An 18663-nucleotide genomic window follows, 5' to 3' on the forward strand; every position below is an offset into this window, starting at 1 on the left:
CTGCTTTCTCCCGTAGTGTTCGGTTCAGTCTCTCTATGACCCTATTTTTGTTATGGTGTAGATCTAATTGTCCAGTGTCTGGCAATCCCCTCCAGATCACAGAACTCTTTGAAGGCATCATCTGTATACTCTGTACCGTTGTCAGAACTTAATGTCTTTAATTTTTTTCCTGTCCTGTTCTCAATCATCGCCTTCCACTTCTTGAATTTCTCGAATAGCTCATTCTTATGCTTAAGAAAATAAATCCAAGCATACCTCGAATAATCATCTATGAACGAGACAAAATATCTGGAACTACCCTTAGAAGTTGTCGAAGCCGGACCCCAAACATCCGTGTGCACATAATCTAGTATCCCTCTACTCTTGTGATTGCTTCTCAGAAATTTTGTGATTGCTTCTCAGAAATTAAACCTTGTGCGTCTTTTCATATACACAGTCCTCGCAAAAATCCATGCAAGACTTCTTCAGATTCTTTAGAAAACCCTCCTTACCAAGCAGATCTAGACCCTTCTCTGACATGTGCCCAAGCCGCCTATGCCATAATCGTGTGTACTCACATGGATCTCCACCACTTACATCAGTTTCAACAGCTGCATGTCCCGTCACTGTCGTACCCAAGAGAGTATATAGGTTGCCGTGACAAATGCCCTTCATCGCTACTAAGGAACCCTGAACAACCCTCTTCACTCTGTTCTTTGTTACAATCTTATAACCCCCGGAGTCTAAAGCACCAACTGAGATAAGATTCTTCTGTAAGTCGGGAACGTGCCTTACATCCGTCAAGGTTCGAACCACTCCATCATACATCTTGATCTTGATATCGCCAAGCCCCACCATTTTACAAGCATGGTTGTTCCCCATCAATACGATTCCACCATCAATGCTCCTGTAGGTAGTGAACCACTTTCTATTTGGACACATGTGGTAAGAGTAACCAGAATCAAGAATCCACTTCCCGGAGGTATCCTTACCACTCGTGATGACATAGCATTCCTTATCGCTCCCTTCCCCTGAAGCATAGCTCGCCTTTCCTTGCCTTCTCGTCTTTCAGTTTTGTTGTTGTTCTTCTTCCCACCTACTCTCTTGTTAGGACAATTAACTTTGAAATACCCTAGCTCACCGCATTTGAAACACGATCTTTCCGCAAGAGGTCTTGATTTTGATCTAGACTTTCCTCCATTGCCTTTTCTTCGCTCATTGCCCCTTCCTCTGGCAAAAAACCCATGTGCTTGTTCTTTGTTACAACCAGTGGCTATATCACTAGTTGTAATTTTTCGAAGATCATCCGCTAGAAGCGTAGTTCTAGTCCCATCCATTGATAAACTGTCACCCACAAGCATCAGTGTTTGAACCAGATTCTCATAAGACTTCGACAGAGATAGAAGTAGTAGAAGTGTCTGATCCTCGTCTTCCACTGTCACCTCAATATCTTTCAAATCCGATAAGGTCCTATCGAACTTGTTGATGTATTTCTGGATTGATGAACCCTCCTCCATCTTGCAAGTATACAATTTGGATTTTAAATAGATCCGGTTGGTTAGACTCTTCGTCATGAAAGTGCTCTCTAACTTTAACCACACGCCCACAGCCGTTTTCTCCCTATCCACCAAGAAAGCTACATCCCTTTCAAGGCAAAGGATAATCGACGCCCGTGCTTCCAGATCCAGCTCCTCCCAATCCTCATCAGGCATATCCTTGTGCTTCTTCTCTTTTTCGGCTAAAGCTTTGTGCAATTTCTGTGAAATTAACAAATTTTTCATCTGCATCCTCCAATAGGAAAATTTATTCTTCCCATTGAATTTTTTAATCTCGTACTTTCTAACTTTAACTGTTTTACTTGTAGACGACATCTTCCGTTAGTATTAATAAAACTGCTTCTCCTAGGAATTTTAATAAATACCTTGTGTTTTACCACATAATAACCAAGCATCACCTCAAATCGGAAGTTCTACCACCACCAATTTGATCAAGGACTCTGATACCAATTGTTGGGCTGGGAGACACGCCCTCACGCCGCGAAAGCGATATCACCTAAGAGAGAGCCCTGGGTTTTGTTTTCACAAAAGTACAAGTCATCCTCTATATTCTTGTTTCTCAAAGAAAACTAGAATAGAAAGTGAAATACTCAACAAAGTGAGGTATACACTCTTCCTCTCAGCAGTTTTAGGACTGAATGTCGAGAGAACCAACAAGCAATAGTCAACTCTTATTCCAGCTCAACCTCTCATCAGTTCTAGGACTGACTTGTTGAGGGAACCTACAAGCTATTGGAAATATATCAAATAATTAAGATTATAGCATGAAGTAAATCCAAAATTAAAATAAATGAGAGATAAAAAAAATAAGGCCTGACGGAACCAGTCATGTAATCATTGTCCTAGAAGATTAAGAACCCGTCTATCGCCCTGGCGTAGATGGTTCCCTTTCCCCTAGCTATAAAGCCCCCGGAAACGGCTGACCTCTGCACTCGGGCGAGAATGCAGAGCTTCAGCTCAGATGAAGAAAGTTGCCCAAAAAATAAAACGAAGATATAGATGAAAGTAATACATAGAGGAGAGAAGGAAAAACAAGAGAAACTTGTTGAATATTTTTCTTATGATTTTGAGCTCAACATACGAATATATATATAGGGTTGGAAAAGACGTTACAAAACCCATAATTAATTCTGTAACGTTCGTCATAATGTATAACCACTATGCTTATTTTAATTTCTAATTAAAGCATATTTTTAATTACAAAATTTATTAACATTCATTAAGGCAAAATTGCTTTTCTCCAACAAAATATCCAAAGCCCCCCCCCCCAAAGGCAATATTGACTGAAAACTCAAAATAAATAAATAAATAAATAAATCATAAAAAGAAAATAGGTTGGGCAACCTTACGTATCGTGAATTCGGGAGAGGTGGCTTTCGGCTTTGAACCTTTCCTTAGTGAGTTCATCGCCACCTGAGGGACATAATGGACTAAGCCTTGAATTAGGCCCCTTTAATCAGGTATTGATAAAAACACACACAATACATCTCCATCTATTGAGTAAAGCGGGTTGAGCGTTAAAGGCCATGCTTATAATAAACCAACTCATGAGAGTTTCTAGGGGTCAGCCCTACCCCCCCCCCCCACCGCGGCCATCACGGTTCCTCTCACGTAGGTAAGTCATCAAAGGGTACTATAGCTGTTTATTTAATACCCCCCATAATACACACGTTGGACTTATTAAGAGTAAAACTCAGCCTAGCCAACTGTATCATAAGAGCATCGTCATCATAGAGAAGGGGTAGTAGCACAAGCTACATAGTGATATATGAATATATCTGGGTCGATGCTCCACACGAGTGTCACTAGTCCAACTTGTTTCTATCACATTGAACCAACATTTGGACTAAGTCTTCAAATAAGGGTTGGGTTGCCACTATTAGTGATCTCATCTATGGGCTTAACCCCATCTCCCTCGATGAATCCAGAACCACACTCCTGGATAATCCCTTAGTCAAAGGGTCAGTAATATTTTTCTCAGACTTTACAAAGTCCAAGATCATAACTTTGCCTATCAGGCGTTGTATTTATTTATCAAGTTCTTATTTTATTTTGTAATTAGTCCTTCATATTGTTTGAAATTGACATTAGGTCATCTTCTTGTTAAGTTATTTAAAATTAGTCTCTCCACGCAAGAGTACAAGAAGTAAGAGGAGATATTAATTTCAAACAACTTATAAGGATAAGCCTAATAGCAATTTTTATTTTATTTTATTTGATGGACTAATTTGAATATAACTTCAATGATTTTGAACTTTTACTCATCATATAGAAAGAAGTTATAAGATATACCTCTTGATTTGATTTTTTTCAGGACATTGATTTATCATATCTCCTGTAACTAGACATATTAGTTGACAGATCATATTTATATCAATTCTGATCATTTCCTAAAATCTCAAGAGAAAGCATTATACATGTAGTCAAATAAAGAGTGATAAAATGATTCTTTCTAGTCACTATCAAAACATGTTAGCATAGTTATTGATGTTTCTTATCAAGAAACAATGGATACTAATAATTAGACATTTTCATTTTAAATGTCTAAACAAATTTTGATATCTAATAATTAGACATTTTCATTTTAAATGTCTAAACAAATTTTGATATGCGTTCATATCAAGTAGAAATTGTAATGATCAAATATTATCAAGATAAATGTCTAAACAAATTTTGATATGCGTTCATATCAAGTAGAAATTGTAATGATCAAATATTATCAAGAAAGGAATAGAAAACAAAAACACAAAAAGGTTTGTCATTACTTCTGGGTTCTTTGGGAACACAATATGTTGTATATTTAAAGAACTAAATCCCAACATTGCTAATAGAACCTTTAACAATATGTTGTATATTTAAAGAACTAAATCCCAACATTGCTAATAGAACCTTTAGAGTTCAAAAGATAGAGGAATCAATTAAATCCCAACATTGCTAATAGAACCTTTAGAGTTCAAAAGATAGAGGAATCAATTTAGCAACAAAAAAATTAAATAGCATTTTTGAATGCAACATGTAAGCATAAAAGGTCATGGTTTATGAGCATAAAAGATCGTATTCTATGTCTGAAAATATAACTGCATTAAAGAGAATTAAATAATAATAATAATAATAATAATAATAATAATTGTACATACGTGCTTTAAATTTTTACAAGTGCATTCTTGCATAAAACCTTGTAATTAATCATGTTACAAATGCAAGTTATCTAAAAGACAAATGAATATTTATTGCAATATCCATCATGATGCAATAAAGGAGATGAACTTTACATTTGAAGATTTGAAATATAATCCATCATATAAAATAGAATTTTAAAAGATGCACCTCTTTGATGCACATATAAGAATAACATTACTAATAGATACATGCAAAGCATTAAAGAGAACCTTATAAAAGGATTTTGTATCTTAAAATATACATCATACTACATATACACATTTTTTTTAAATTTTCCTATTATAAGAGGTTGCAAATTTGGTTGCCTTCAAAGGGACCATCCAAATTTAAATTGGTTGCCTACAAATGAGACCTTCCAAATTTAAATTGATTGCCTTCAAAAGAGACCATCCAAATTTTTTAAATTTTTCAAGTGTATTCTTGCATAACACCTTGTAATTAATCATGTAACAAATGCAAGTTATCTAAAAGGACATATGAATATTTATTGCAATATCCATCATGATGCAATAAAGGAGATGAACTTTACATTTGAAGATTTGAAATATAATCCATCATATAAAATAGAATTTTAAAAGATGCACCTCTTTGATTTGGTTCGCTCATATATTGATCATTTATCATTAGGCAATATATGATGCAAAAAGTGTAATTAAATAAATGCATATGAATTTTTCTCATAATTCCGGACCTCTTATTCCAAACCAAAAACTCCTAATATTATAAGAGGTTGCAAATTTGGTTGCCTTCAAAGGGACCATCCAAATTTAAATTGGTTGCCTACAAATGAGACCTTCCAAATTTAAATTGATTGCCTTCAAAAGAGACCTTCCAAATTTATGTTGTCATTTTCTAGTACCACCTCTTAAACACATAATAATTCTTATTCCAAACCAAAAACTCCTAAAGTGAAAAGATTAAAGTTTTACTCGGGTAGTTAGCCAGGTAAGAATAGTAATAGAGGTTGATCAAAGATCAATTAAGCACCTTGTTTCTTACAGAGCGCGTTACGCAACCCCTAAACCTTGTCTTAGACACCAACTAATCCAAAAAAAACTTGAATCGGTCTCAATGAGTTTTTGTTCATTAACAGTATATAGAAACTTTAAAATATTTCCTACAAGCATTTAATTTACCTAGCAATTATACTGCAAACATATGTTGATTTACCTAGCAATTATACTGCAAACATATGTTGGATAAGGCCGATGAGGGTTTTACCTTTTAATATTCGAACCTCATGATTTACATGTCGTGAGAGTAAAAATTTGTTTTTATGGGGTCTGTCAGAACGACTGCGGCCCACCCCAGCAAGCTTAGAACATCAAGGCTGAGAACGATTTAATTTGTGGAAGAGCTTGAACTTCAGACTCGTGAGGTACTGGAAGGCAAAGAGCCCACTTGCAACATCTTAAAACAGCAATTAAAGCAATAAAAGCAATTAAAACAATTAATTACAATTAATTGTAAGTAACTGTTAGAATTAATTAGTAGTAATTATTACAACTTAATTAACAACAATTAATTAAATTTAACAGAAATATTTAATTACAAATTTCTAACCAAAACTGTTTTTATTAACAAAAGGTTAATTAATAGATAAGCCATTTAGAAGCCTTTTTTTATGAACAGTAGACTATTCCAATGAACAGGTAAAAGTTTATTTTCGGAATGAACAGTAACAGTTACAAATAATTTTTTTCCCAAATTTTACAAAATTTGCAAATGAGCAGTAACTTTTAATAAAAAAATTTCGGATTTAAATTAAAAGCTATAAAACTGCTCAATCTTCTAGATTGTTGGAAATATATCAAATAATTAAGATTATAGCATTAAGTAAATCCGAAATAAAAATAAATGAGAGATAAGAAAAATCAGGCCTGACGGGAGCAGTCATGTAATCACTGTCCTAGAAGATTGAGAACCCGCCTATCACCCTGACGTAAATGGTTCCCTCCCCCTAGAGGTAAAAGCCCTCGAAAATGGCCGGCCTCTGCACTCGGGCGAGAATGTAGAGCTTCAGCTCAAATGAAGAAAGTTGCCCATAAAATAAAATGAAGATATAGATGAAAGTAATATGTAGGGGAGAGAAGGAAAAACAAGAGAAACTTGTTGAATATTTTTCTTATGATTTTGAGCTCAACATACAGATATATATATATAGGGTTGGAAAAGACGTTACAAAAACCGTAATTAATTCTGTAACGTTCGTCATAATGTATAGTCATTATGCTCATTTTAATTTCTAATTAAAGCATATTTTTAATTACAAAATTTATTAACATTCATTAAGGCAAAATTGCGTTTCTCCAACAAAATATCCAACACAAGCAATACCAACTCACAGTAAAAGATGAGACAACAGATTTACGTGGTTCGGCAAACTTGTTTACGTCCACGGGAGGGGGGGTTTCACTATGAAGAAAATACCAAACTTATACAAGCTCTCTTTTCCTCACTCTTCTTTTTTCCTCCACTCTAGATTTTTCCCACCACAATTTCTCCTCTCTACCTCCCTTCTATTTATAGAAGAAATAGGGTTGGGTGTGGCCTCCCCCCCCCCCCCCCTCACGTTCACACGATCTGTTTTCCTTTTGCTCTCCCTCAGTCTGTGTAATAGCTGGATACACAAACCACCTTCTGTGACTGCGTCAGTTAGTATTTACGCTTGTTAGTTGTTGCATACTCGATAACCACTGACGGAGAGCTGAAACTCTCCTTCCAACTCACTTAGAGGCTCAAAAGCATCGATCAGCTGTTTAACCGAGACACGACCATGAGAAGTTATGGTGTCTTTTTTTGAGAAACATGAGAAGTTACAGTGTCATTGAATGGACTGGAATCATTGTTTCTTGTGGAATAAATAAAAGCCACATTCGTATCTGGTAAATTAATAAGTCTTATAATATAAGGCTTCTAAAGAGAATGAAAACCTGCAACGTTGAGAAGAGAGGGGATTAGCTATTAAAGAATAAAGGCGATCGATGGTTGTACAAGTATTGCGGCAATTATTTTAGCGAGTCAAAATGATCTTGAGGCCCATTTCTAGTGAGATATCCCAATTGTCTGCTTAAATGGGCCTCTGGCCCAACAGTTACAGTGCCTATAATAATTGTAAAAGGCTACAATTTCTGTTGGCTTGTTACCGTTTGCAATGCTCTCTTATTCCAACTTCTTCGAAATTTTCCATTTGTCTTTTTTATGTAGAAAGTCGCATTAATTAATAAAGAAATAGACAGGGACAAAACAGCATCCCACTCCCAACGGCTATATCTCCTCCCTCCTCCATTCAACGAACCAAGAAAACCCCCCATCATTCTCTCTCTCTTGTACCATAAAACATCAACAATTGCTAGAGATTTCGACGTTCTCCATGGATTCCTCTTCAACCCCAACAACCCCCGTTACCAATCAATTGAAACCACGTGCCCTCCTTGAATCCAAACCCAAAGACCAAACACGGCCACCAATCTCAATCCATTCTCCAAACCCTGTCTCTCTCCATGATCTTCTCCTCCTATCTCCACCCCCTTATCGGAAATCGAGGCCACGGCCGAAGCCCGTCAATGTTGATGAATGCCTTGATGCAGCGGCGGCGGCGGCATCAGCTGCGGTGACTACTCCTATCAGCAGCCGGAAGAAAGGGAAGAGCAGAGCTGCTGGGGCTTCGCCAAGAAATGCGAGACGAGCGAGGAGACGATTAGAAAAGGAGAACGTGAGGGAGGAGAAGGAGCTCGTGCCTTTCGAGGAGGAGGAGGGTGTGAGACTGAGGAAAAAGAGGTCAAGCAGAAGCAAGGTTGCTCACAATGAGAGAGCGGCCCAGCAGGTGGCTTCACTTCCTCCTTCGAGCCCATTGCCTGAGATTTGTGAGAAACAAGCTGAACAGGATGAGATCTCTGCAAGTGGAGATTTGCCATGGGAGTTGATCTTGGAGCTTGTTATGTGGAAGAATGCAGCAAAATCTTCGCTTTGGTTTGGACTGGGGACTATGTTTTTCCTGTCTTCATGGTTTTCAAAAGATGTAGAATTCAGGTACTATTTCGGAACTCGATTTCGGTTACCAAGGTTGATATATGAAATTTCTTCTAGCTTTGAAGTTAATGTTTTGGAAATCTGCAGTTGGATATCAGCTGTTTCTCATCTGGGTTTATTGATTCTGGGTTTAGCCTTCTTCTACGATTCTGTTCCACAGAGGTACAAATCTTGGTCGCCGCCCTATTGTATTTCTAAGGAATTGCGCAAACAATATAAAAGTTTTCTACAGGCAGCAGCAGAAGCCGAGACGGGAAAATTTTAAGTTGAAAGAAGAGGACATCCTGCGAGTGCTCGGTTTGTTTTGCCAACAGCAAATGCTGCTCTTTCCAAGAGCCAAGAGATTTTCTCCGGCGAACCATTGATAACTCTCAAAGCAAGTTTCAATCCATCCCCTTTTCACACATTTCTACTTATACATGGTGTATTTATTTTAAATTGCTGATTAAAACACCTCAATTTTGATTTCAGGTGGCTCCTATTCTTGTCTTCACAGCTAAGTATGGTCACCAGATAACCCCATGCAGACTTTTAACTACTGGTATCATTCTATTTTATTTTGTTGACATTTCCGTTAAATGTATACATCCAGGTCCTTGAATGACATGAATAAACATTTGCAGGATTTTTCTTGGGCTTCACTCTTCCCAAGCTCTACACATGCTACTCAGACAAAATACAGGAAAAAGGTACTTAAGGTGTTGATAGCATGAATACAGCCTTGCTATGTGTTCCAAGTATCAGTTGATAGTTCCTATTTATTAACAAAGTTGTTTTCATGACGAATCAGTTGAGGAAATGAGAAGTTACGTTTGGTCTGCATGGAAATCCTACCCTCGGAAGAGACTTACAGCAGCATCTACAATAATGGTGCTATGGAATATGTTTGGCATAAAGATGCGCCTCTTTGCAGGTACTTTTGGGTTTCTAACACTGCACATCGATTTATGATGGAAGTACATGCATAAAAGATGCTGATACTTTGACATGTGGCATGCTTAATTGTAGCTCATTTAGGCAATACACGTTTTCTTCTTTACATAATTATGCAGTTATTTATTATAAGTAGTATATCATGTTACAGTGAATTTTTTTCAGCATCTAGTCAAAATCTGTCGGATGATTTGCTTATCTGGAAAATTTCTATTCGAGATATCGAATTAGATATGATGAGAGGTCCCTGTTGCAGATGCAGAAGTGGTTATCTAATGTATACTTGAGCTTTATGGTATACTTTCAATGCCTTACAATCTAGTTTCTGGCAAATAGAAAAGGGAAGATCTATCTTGGTAAGAAGCCTTCAATGCATCACTAACCTAAACTAAAAACCATGCTTAGGAATAGTAAGTTTTCTCCAAACAGTATTCGACCAAATTAGTGACACCAGCAGGGGTGGAAACAATATCATGATATGCAACAGCAAGCTTCACATTAGCACGATCAACACAAGCTTGAATTCTAGCGATAGCAACACAATAGAACCACAATCATTGATCCATTTATCTCTAATTTTCAATAATTTCTTCCACATATATGAATCATTGGCAATAACCTCTTATTTTTTGAGTAAAATCAAATGTTTAATTATTTGAGCTAAAAACGGGAAGCAGGCAACATCATCTGAGCAAAGAGAAAACCTAAGAGGTACTGTGTATAATTATCAAAAAAGGCATTATTTTCTTTATTGCATATCTGAATTTTCCCTAATAGAAAACCTGATGAACCCTAATACTTTTTTCTGGTTATTAAATCAGATTGTGTTGGGTGAAGCAGAAGCTTAAGTCGTCACAATGTTTTTAATTAAAATTTAGGCCTTACATCATCTACTAAACTTTTCTATTGTTTTTATGAAATCTACTCGCATCGAGGAACTCGCTACATATTATGGGAGTAGTGCATTGCATTCAGCTGATGCAAAGCATTAGTCCAGAAACCACGAGAAACATTTCTTTACGAATAAGAGAGTCCCAAACTTCTGTGTTTCTCTATTGCATATTCGGATGTTGACGCTAATGTTCAAATCCTATTAATTAAATCTATCCATCAGTGTGATTTGCTTCTTTTAATCAAAATTGATATATATGTATTAAAAAAGTATTGCTTCGTCATGTTTTGAATAACATACCGAGTAGAGTATTTCTACATTGGATATTTGATATGGTTATGTTAGTGGTCATTTGTGATTGATTAAAGAGTTTTGAACAGTTCTTTCTTTATTTCGTTTTGAAAGTTACGTGCTCATATTATTTGCTCAAGACTAGACTAACATGTAGTCATATATTATTATTTTGTTCAAGACTACACCGGGTAGACTCACATGTGGTCATATATTATTTTGCTTTTGTTGAAAGCTGTAAAGAATTGTCAGTTTGTTTATATATATTATTTAAATTTTAAAATTTTGTGATTTCCCTATATTGAAAATTTTAAACTCAATTGCAAAGAAACCCATACATCGCACGGGTCTGAAACTAGTCATATATGATAAGAGGTCCTTGAATGCAGATGTAGAAGTGGTTATCTAATGTATGCTTGAGCTGTATGGTATACTTTCAATGCCTTACAGAGTATAGTTTCTGGCGAATAAAAAAGGGAGCTTTTTGTGTAGGGTTCAGGCCAGTCGCACTTACTCTCCTCTGTTGTGCAAAATTTCAGCCTGTATGCATAGATGTTTCTGTCTTACCACCAAGGAAATGTATCATGCTAGTTATAAAAATTACAACATACTTTTGAACCTTTTTAGATTGCATGTAATCTTTTTAGATTTCATTATCATAATTGTTCAATCTCCTCCCTTGTGCTTTCTTCTCTGTTCCAACTCTTATTTAACATGAGTGTGCAGGGAATTAATGAACCAACATCTCCCTAAAAAATATTTCGTGAATACCAAGCTCAGGATTTGATTGGACAAAACTGTCATATGAATGCTAAACATGCTCTGATTTTTGCAGCATTTATCTCCGTAGTGGTACTTCGTTATCACCATCAACAGCAGCAAATAAGTTGTGCAAGTGCGCACAAAGATAGCAGAGAAGAAGAGCCACAACAAAGAAGATGTGAAAATGCTCAAAATGACAGCAACGAAGAAGAGCCCCAGCAAGCAATTGTTGTAGCAGAATAGGAGCTAATCACGAACAAGCTTGAGTTTGTAGCGACCTTCCTGATTGCTAGTTTTGTTACAATAACCACTTGTACAGTTTCTTTTAAATTCATCGTGTCTACTACAAAGTAAGCTCCCTATGATCACACAGATATGAAGAACCATTCACCAATAGCCCCCTTGTAACGTAATATCATCTTTGCTTTTTGAAAAATAAATGAATTGCGGTCTTTTTAACATGTTGGTATAATGAGCACTTTCAGTCATTTAGAAACATGATGAATACAGTAAGGCTTGGTGCTCTACACTGGGCCTGAGACGTAGCTTACTCCTAGATAATTGAATGAAATGTCCATCCTACTACCACCACAGTGATGATGTTTCACTGCCTTATTTATCTCCCTTGTGCACTGTGTTGGATCCTTTCTGGAAGATGTAGTGTAGATTATTGTCATCCTGATATGCAATGTTCGTTTGAGCATAAGATTTGGATACGTCGTATTCTTTACTTTGCAGCTCAATTTATTTAACAATTATTATTTATACACAATTCATGATCATAATCAAATGTATTTCTTGCAAGATTTCTGAAAATAATGTACGAGTTTGTTCGCTTGGAATACCGAGTTTACTTCAAGCAGCATCATTATTTCCTTTTTCCTTTTCTTTGTTTTTTTGTGAAGGCTATATAGGTTCAGTCTCCTAAGTGCAATGTGCGAAAGGATTTTGAATCTGTATGTGTGACCCATGTTGTAAGGAGGCTACTAACAGTGTGAAGACAACTCATTTTTCTGGTCTGAAACTTCTTCTTTACTACGAGCATTTTCTAAAGACAAACTGAGCATTAATGATATAAGTTTATCTTGTCTTCTTTGACAACCAAAATCTACCGTTGGTTTTTAGTAGCTTGACTATGAAATGGCCCTCTTATAAGATTTGATCTAACTTCCTCCCGTCAAGAAAATTTGGACCGCTACAAAAGAGTAAGCTCTGAAACCAGCCTACGCACAGATGTAAAAGGTGAAAAGGGACCTCCACTGACATATCAACACTTCTATTTTCAGAGAAAAAATGAAATATCAAGAGAGTATATGAAATGCTGTTGCAAATACCCAGTTTATTTATAGGCGAAACACCCAATTATTTGTGCCTCCACACGATACTTCAGTTTGACAATGATACAACTGCAAAGGTAAACCAGATTCATCAAGATGTAGCAACCAACCATCCACAAAGTAAAAGAAACTACGTCAATATTGCGAACTAGCTGTATAATTATCTTAAATAAAATAAAGTTTTGCATTTAGACCATCTCCAATGGCTAACAATTGGGTATGTTATTTGGTGCAATGGCTAACAATTGGGTAGGCAAATGAAAAGTAAGAGAGAGAAAAGGCAAAATTTGCCTACCGGTTAATTTTCCCCTGCCATTAAAAAAAAAACAAAAAAATGCATTACACCAATCTCCTTGCGCCACATCAGCGAAGCTGGGACATTGAGATGGACACATGCGCGTGTCCATGTTCACAAAAGAGAATGTCTTTTGTTTTTTTTTGTTTTTCTTTTGTTTTTCTTTCTTCCATTATTTAAATGATTTTTTTTATATCAATAATTGCTCTAAATTAATTATTTTTTTCACCCTTATTTTTTATTTTTCAAGGTCTATAAATAGAGCTTGAGTTTATGTTATTTGGACACAAAAAAAAATCAAGTTTTTACTCACTTCATTCCTTATATTACCAACTTCCACATTCTCACCCTCTCATTTTTTTCTTCTTCTTCCATCTTCAACATCCTTCATGGATCCTTCAGTTAACTTAAACTTTCTCCCAAATTACAACTATCCAAACCAATCTCAAAATCCGAATATGCAACCTCAAAATCCAAATACACAACGGCCTGAAAATCATCCTTACATGCCATATGGCTATCAAAATCCTAATATGATGCCACCAATTTATGGAATGCAATACCCGTATAATCATCCTTATATGCCATATGGCTATCAACCAGTTCCTGGAAACAGCTCTCTTCCATCTCATGTCAATTTTCCAAACATTGAACCGACTAGTGAGCCAAACACACCTCGCTTTAGTAGTGGATCCACTGATATCCCACAATTTTCTACACAAATCTCTCTGGGAGAACTTGGTGGGGATACTCCCCACAGTTTTGAAGCTCCAACCCAACAATCAGCGAAGAAAGGAAATTACGCCAGTTGGACTTTTGAAGAGAACAAGTTGTTATTAACTGGTTATTTCCACTACAGTACTGACAGTGAATTGGGTTCAAATCAAAAGGGTGATACTTTTTGGGGCAAAATCTCTGATTACGTGAATGAGAACTCCGATCGTGGGATACAGAGGAACATTGTAAAATGTCAAAGTCATTTTCGTGACCTCAACAAGAAGATTAGTAACTTTGTTGGTTGTTATAGTGCTGCTACTAGGGAGAGACGTAGTGGTTGGTCAGACAATGACTACATATCCAAAGGTCTAGAGTTGTACAGTGAAAACCAAGGTACAAAGTTTTAATTGTTGGATGAGTGGAAGTTGGTTCGTCACCAACCCAAATATATCACAGGAGCAACTGAATCTGGAAGTAGTGGATCTAAGAGAAAGAGTGGTAGCGATGACGTTGATTCTGCTATTCATTCCCTTGTACGTCCGGAAGGTAGGGATGCAACAAAGAAGAAAGCTAGAGCTTCATCTAGTAAATCATCAACTTCAAGAAAATCAAAGGTTACCATTCAGGAAGAGTTGTCCGATTTAGCATCTCGTCGTGACGCTAATGAACAATACAGGGCGACTCAAGTCTCAGCTATCCAGGAGTACAATCGCAATAAGAAGTTAGAGATGTGGTTGAGCTTGAAGAACAAAGAGGCCCGAGATGATGAAGATGAAGCGGCGTATAGTATGTTGAAGAAGGAATTGTTTGGGAACTAGTTTGCATATTCCGTGTATTATTATCGAATTGTGTGTTCTTCATAAGCATGTGTGTTTTATTGTCGTGATGTATGTTCTTTAGTAAGCGTGTTGTTTGAATAAGAGTGTTGTTTGAATTACGATGTTTTGTTTGAATAATAGTGTTGTTTGAATATTGTGTGACTACACATTCTGACGAATATAAGGACATGGATATGACTACTCACTGCATTACACTCCAAAATCAATAATCAACCCACTAGCTCCGACAAGACTATGACTACTCACTGCATTACACTCCAAAATCAATAATCAACCCACTAGCTCAGACAAGACTATGACTACTCACTGCATTACGTTCCAAAAATCAATAATCAACCCACTAGCTCCGACAAGACTATGACTACTCACTGCATTACACTCCAAAATCAATAATCAACCCACTAGCTCCGACAAGACTATGACTACTCACTGCATTACACTCCAAAATCAATAATCAACCCACTAGCTCAGACAAGACTATGACTACTCACTGCATTACACTCCAAAAATCAATAATCAACCCCTAGCTCAGACAAGACTATGACTACTCACTGCATTACACTCCAAAATAAATAATCAACTCACTAGCTCAGACAAGACTATGACTACTCACTGCATTACACTCCAAAATCAATAATCAACCCACCAGCTCTGACAAGACTATGACTACTCAATATCTTATCTTCATATTCAATTTAGTTAACTAAATTGAATATGAAGATAAGATATTGAGTAGTCATAGTCTTGTCTGAGCTAGGGATCATGGAGCTGCCCATCAAAGGCTCATGGCCGACTACTTCGACGAGTCATGCACTTACTCCGACATGCAGTTTCGCCGAAGATATCGAATGAAAAGGTCATTGTTTCTACGAATTGTAGACGCATTATCAAATTATGACAACTACTTCACTCTAAGGCGTGATAATTCAAAAAATTTGGGCTTGTCACCTATCCAAAAGTGTACAGCTGCCATCCGCATGCTTGCATACGGAGTCGCCGCAGAGGCATGTGATGAGTATGTGAAGATTGGAGAATCCACCACAATTGAGTGCACTCGTAATTTTTGCGATGGGGTAATTGCTTTGTTTCAAGATGAATACTTAAGACGTCCAAATGTGGAAGACGTGCAGAGGTTACTCCAAGTTGGTCAGGAGCGTGGTTTCCCCGGAATGATTGGAAGTATCGACTGCATGCACTGGCAATGGAAGAATTGTCCTAATGCTTGGCAATGGCAGTTTACTAGTAGACACAAGGGGACAGCAATAGTTATCCTTGAGGCAGTGACATCTATTGATTTATGGATATGACATGCTTTTTTTGGTTTGCCAGGTACATTGAACGACATTAATGTACTAGATAGGTCACCGGTATTTGACGATATTGAGTCAGGTGAAGCCCCGGAGGTGAATTTCATTGTCAATAGGCGACAATACAATCGTGCTTACTATCTTGCAGATGGAATATATCCGAAATGGCCTGTCTTTGTCCAATCAATTCAATTGCCCCAAGGCAACAAAGCGCAGTTGTTTGCCAAACAACAAGAATCATATAGGATGGATGTGGAACGCGCATTTGGGGTTCTCCAAGCACGATTTGCTATTATTCGCCAGCCCGCTAGAATGTGGGACATTGAGGTCTTAGGTAAAATAATGAGGGCTTGCATTATTTTACATAACATGATAGTCGAGGATGAACGAGATACATATTTGCGAAACTGGGAAAATATTGACTTCGAACCATCGAACAATGCTAGTGCTAGCTCTAGCTCCTCTTTCAATGTCCAAACACAAGTGTTGCCACAATTTGAAGTGCACGTTCAAGCCCGAGCCGAATCGGATATTCATACTAGAGCCGATCTACGTGATAGGGCCAAACACATTCAGTTGAAAAAGGATCTCGTCGAGCACATTTGGCAAAAATTTGGAGCAACCTTCGAATAGAAATGTCAAAAACTTTCAATGTTTGGTGTGTTTTTTCTTGCATGTTTCAATAAACTATGTATGTTTGGTGTGTTTTTTCTTGTACGTTTTCAATAAATTATGTATGTTTGGTTTACCACTACATTAATAATAGTGTGTGTTGTTTTCTTTTATAAAATTAATATATTATTTATTGCATTAAAAATTAAGTTTTTTGAAAATTATAAATTATTAAAAAATACATATTATTTATTACATAATAAAAATTAAATTTTATAATTATAAATATATTAGTAAATATAATAACGATTAAAATGTATAAAAAATAAGAATAATAGGATGAATAAATATGGTGGGTATATGGTTGAGTGATGTGGAGGAAAGATAAAGTGAAAAACTTTTGAAAAACTAGTTGTTGTGGAGTTGAAAGGCAATTGGAAAAGGCAAGTGATGTGGAGAGAGAATAAAGTGAGGTGGAAGGAGAGAGAAAGGCAATATTTGCCTTGCCATTGGAGATGGTCTTAGAAGTAACATAGTTACGCGATGAAAGTTTATGCATGGGAGATGTGATCCACTGATACGAGTCGCCGTGCGAGCACCTTTGATCGCGGAATTATCAAAGGTGGGTTGAGAAGAAAATAACAAGAACACAAAAACAATTCAGTGATAGCGAAGGAAAATACTTTCTCTAGATTATGAGAATAAAATAGTTTACAATCTCTCACAAATCTCACTAGAATTGAAGATTAATCTCTCTCAATTCTCAAATACAAGCTAATCTCTATTGATTGCTTTCTTCTTCTCTTCCTTAGGCTGAGAGCCACTAGACTTGCCTCCCGTCTGTTTAGAGTCTCCCTTCGTTTCGTTGCCCTTCTTTTGCCTGTCCTTAATGGCAATGGCCTTTACACTCGCTTCTGCCATGGACTCGACTGTGAACAACTTCATCTCCTTTAGGATATATTCATTCAGACCCGTCATATACTTCATAAAGATGAAATATTCCTCCGTCGCGATGTTGAGAACCATCGCCAGATGCTGAAACTCCGTCGTATATTCTTGAACGGTCTGGTTGAACCTTTGGCGCAATCCGTACCACTTATACCAACGCTCCTCAAGGAACCCTACTGGGTAGAACTGCTTCATCAGTAGCTCATTGAATTTGTTCCACGACACCGCCTTCCGTTCCTGCTTACAATAGGATTTTCACCATGCCAATGCATGCTTCGAAAGCTTCAAAGTCGCGAACACAAGCTTCTCCTTGGATGAATATCCGTAGAGGGTAAAATACGTCTCCATTCGCTCGATCCAATCATCAAACCTCTTAATGTTGACACTCCCATCATAAACAGAAATCTCTATTTTGAAGTCTATCTTCAAATTCTGGTAAGAACCCTTACCCCTTGATGTGGAACAGTTTTGACAATCTCAGCCTCCCTATCAGAATTAGATTTCTCGCCTTCTCCATCAAACTCCATAAGTTTCTTCTTGCCTTTCGAAGAAGATTTCTCTTTTTTTTTCTATTTCTTGGAAGATATTAACGAGCTGTGTGAGAGTCGAACTTATTGTCTATATCTGTTTCTCCAATGCATCTAGCCTAGCTGAACTATCTCCTTCAGTCATCTTCTTCTTCCTTAATTTATGAACTCCTTCTAATAAAATAAGGATCTCGCCTAGCTTCTTATATTACGATTGAGTCAGGATCATAAACAGAATGCCCCCTTCACAGGATCTGATCGCTCTGATACCAACTTGATATGAGTCGTCGTGCGAGCACCTTTGATCGCGGAATTATCAAATGTAGGTTGAGAAGAAAATAACAAGAACACAAGAACAATTCAGTGGTGGCGAAGGAAAATATCTTCTCTAGATTATGAGAATAAAATAGTTTACAATCTCTCACAATCACACTAAAATTAAAGAATAATCTTTCT

General features: G+C 36.8%; 2 protein-coding genes across 2 annotated transcripts; both read left to right on the forward strand.

The window, feature by feature from the left end:
• On the forward strand, window positions 7984–12084 carry LOC109823400 (reticulon-like protein B17). The gene is given in 8 exon segments (XM_020389678.1): window positions 7984–8747; window positions 8835–8909; window positions 8980–9035; window positions 9038–9123; window positions 9219–9288; window positions 9371–9436; window positions 9538–9660; window positions 11699–12084. Coding segments are annotated over 8 exon segments (1305 nt in total). The 5' UTR covers window positions 7984–8088; the 3' UTR covers window positions 11869–12084.
• LOC109833716 lies at window positions 13716–16882 on the forward strand. Its single transcript, XM_020401504.1, has 4 exons — window positions 13716–14367; window positions 14521–14760; window positions 15567–16041; window positions 16141–16882. Exons 1-4 carry the CDS (start codon window positions 13716–13718, stop codon window positions 16751–16753), a joined length of 1980 nt encoding a protein of 659 aa, XP_020257093.1. The 3' UTR covers window positions 16754–16882.

The sequence above is a fragment of the Asparagus officinalis genome, chromosome 1, assembly GCF_001876935.1.
Source record: "Asparagus officinalis chromosome 1, Aspof.V1, whole genome shotgun sequence".
Classification (NCBI taxonomy): Eukaryota; Viridiplantae; Streptophyta; class Magnoliopsida; order Asparagales; family Asparagaceae; genus Asparagus; species Asparagus officinalis.

What these genes read in the sequence shown, in the direction of transcription:
- LOC109833716 (XM_020401504.1), top strand. Translation starts at nt 13,716, where the DNA reads ATGCAACCTCAAAATCCAAATACACAACGGCCTGAAAATCATCCTTAC. An exon ending in GTTGTACAGTGAAAACCAAG is followed by an intron (nt 14,368 to 14,520) that starts GTACAAAGTTTT and finishes TACGTCCGGAAG; the next exon opens with GTAGGGATGCAACAAAGAAG. An exon ending in TGAAGATGAAGCGGCGTATA is followed by an intron (nt 14,761 to 15,566) that starts GTATGTTGAAGA and finishes GTCTTGTCTGAG; the next exon opens with CTAGGGATCATGGAGCTGCC.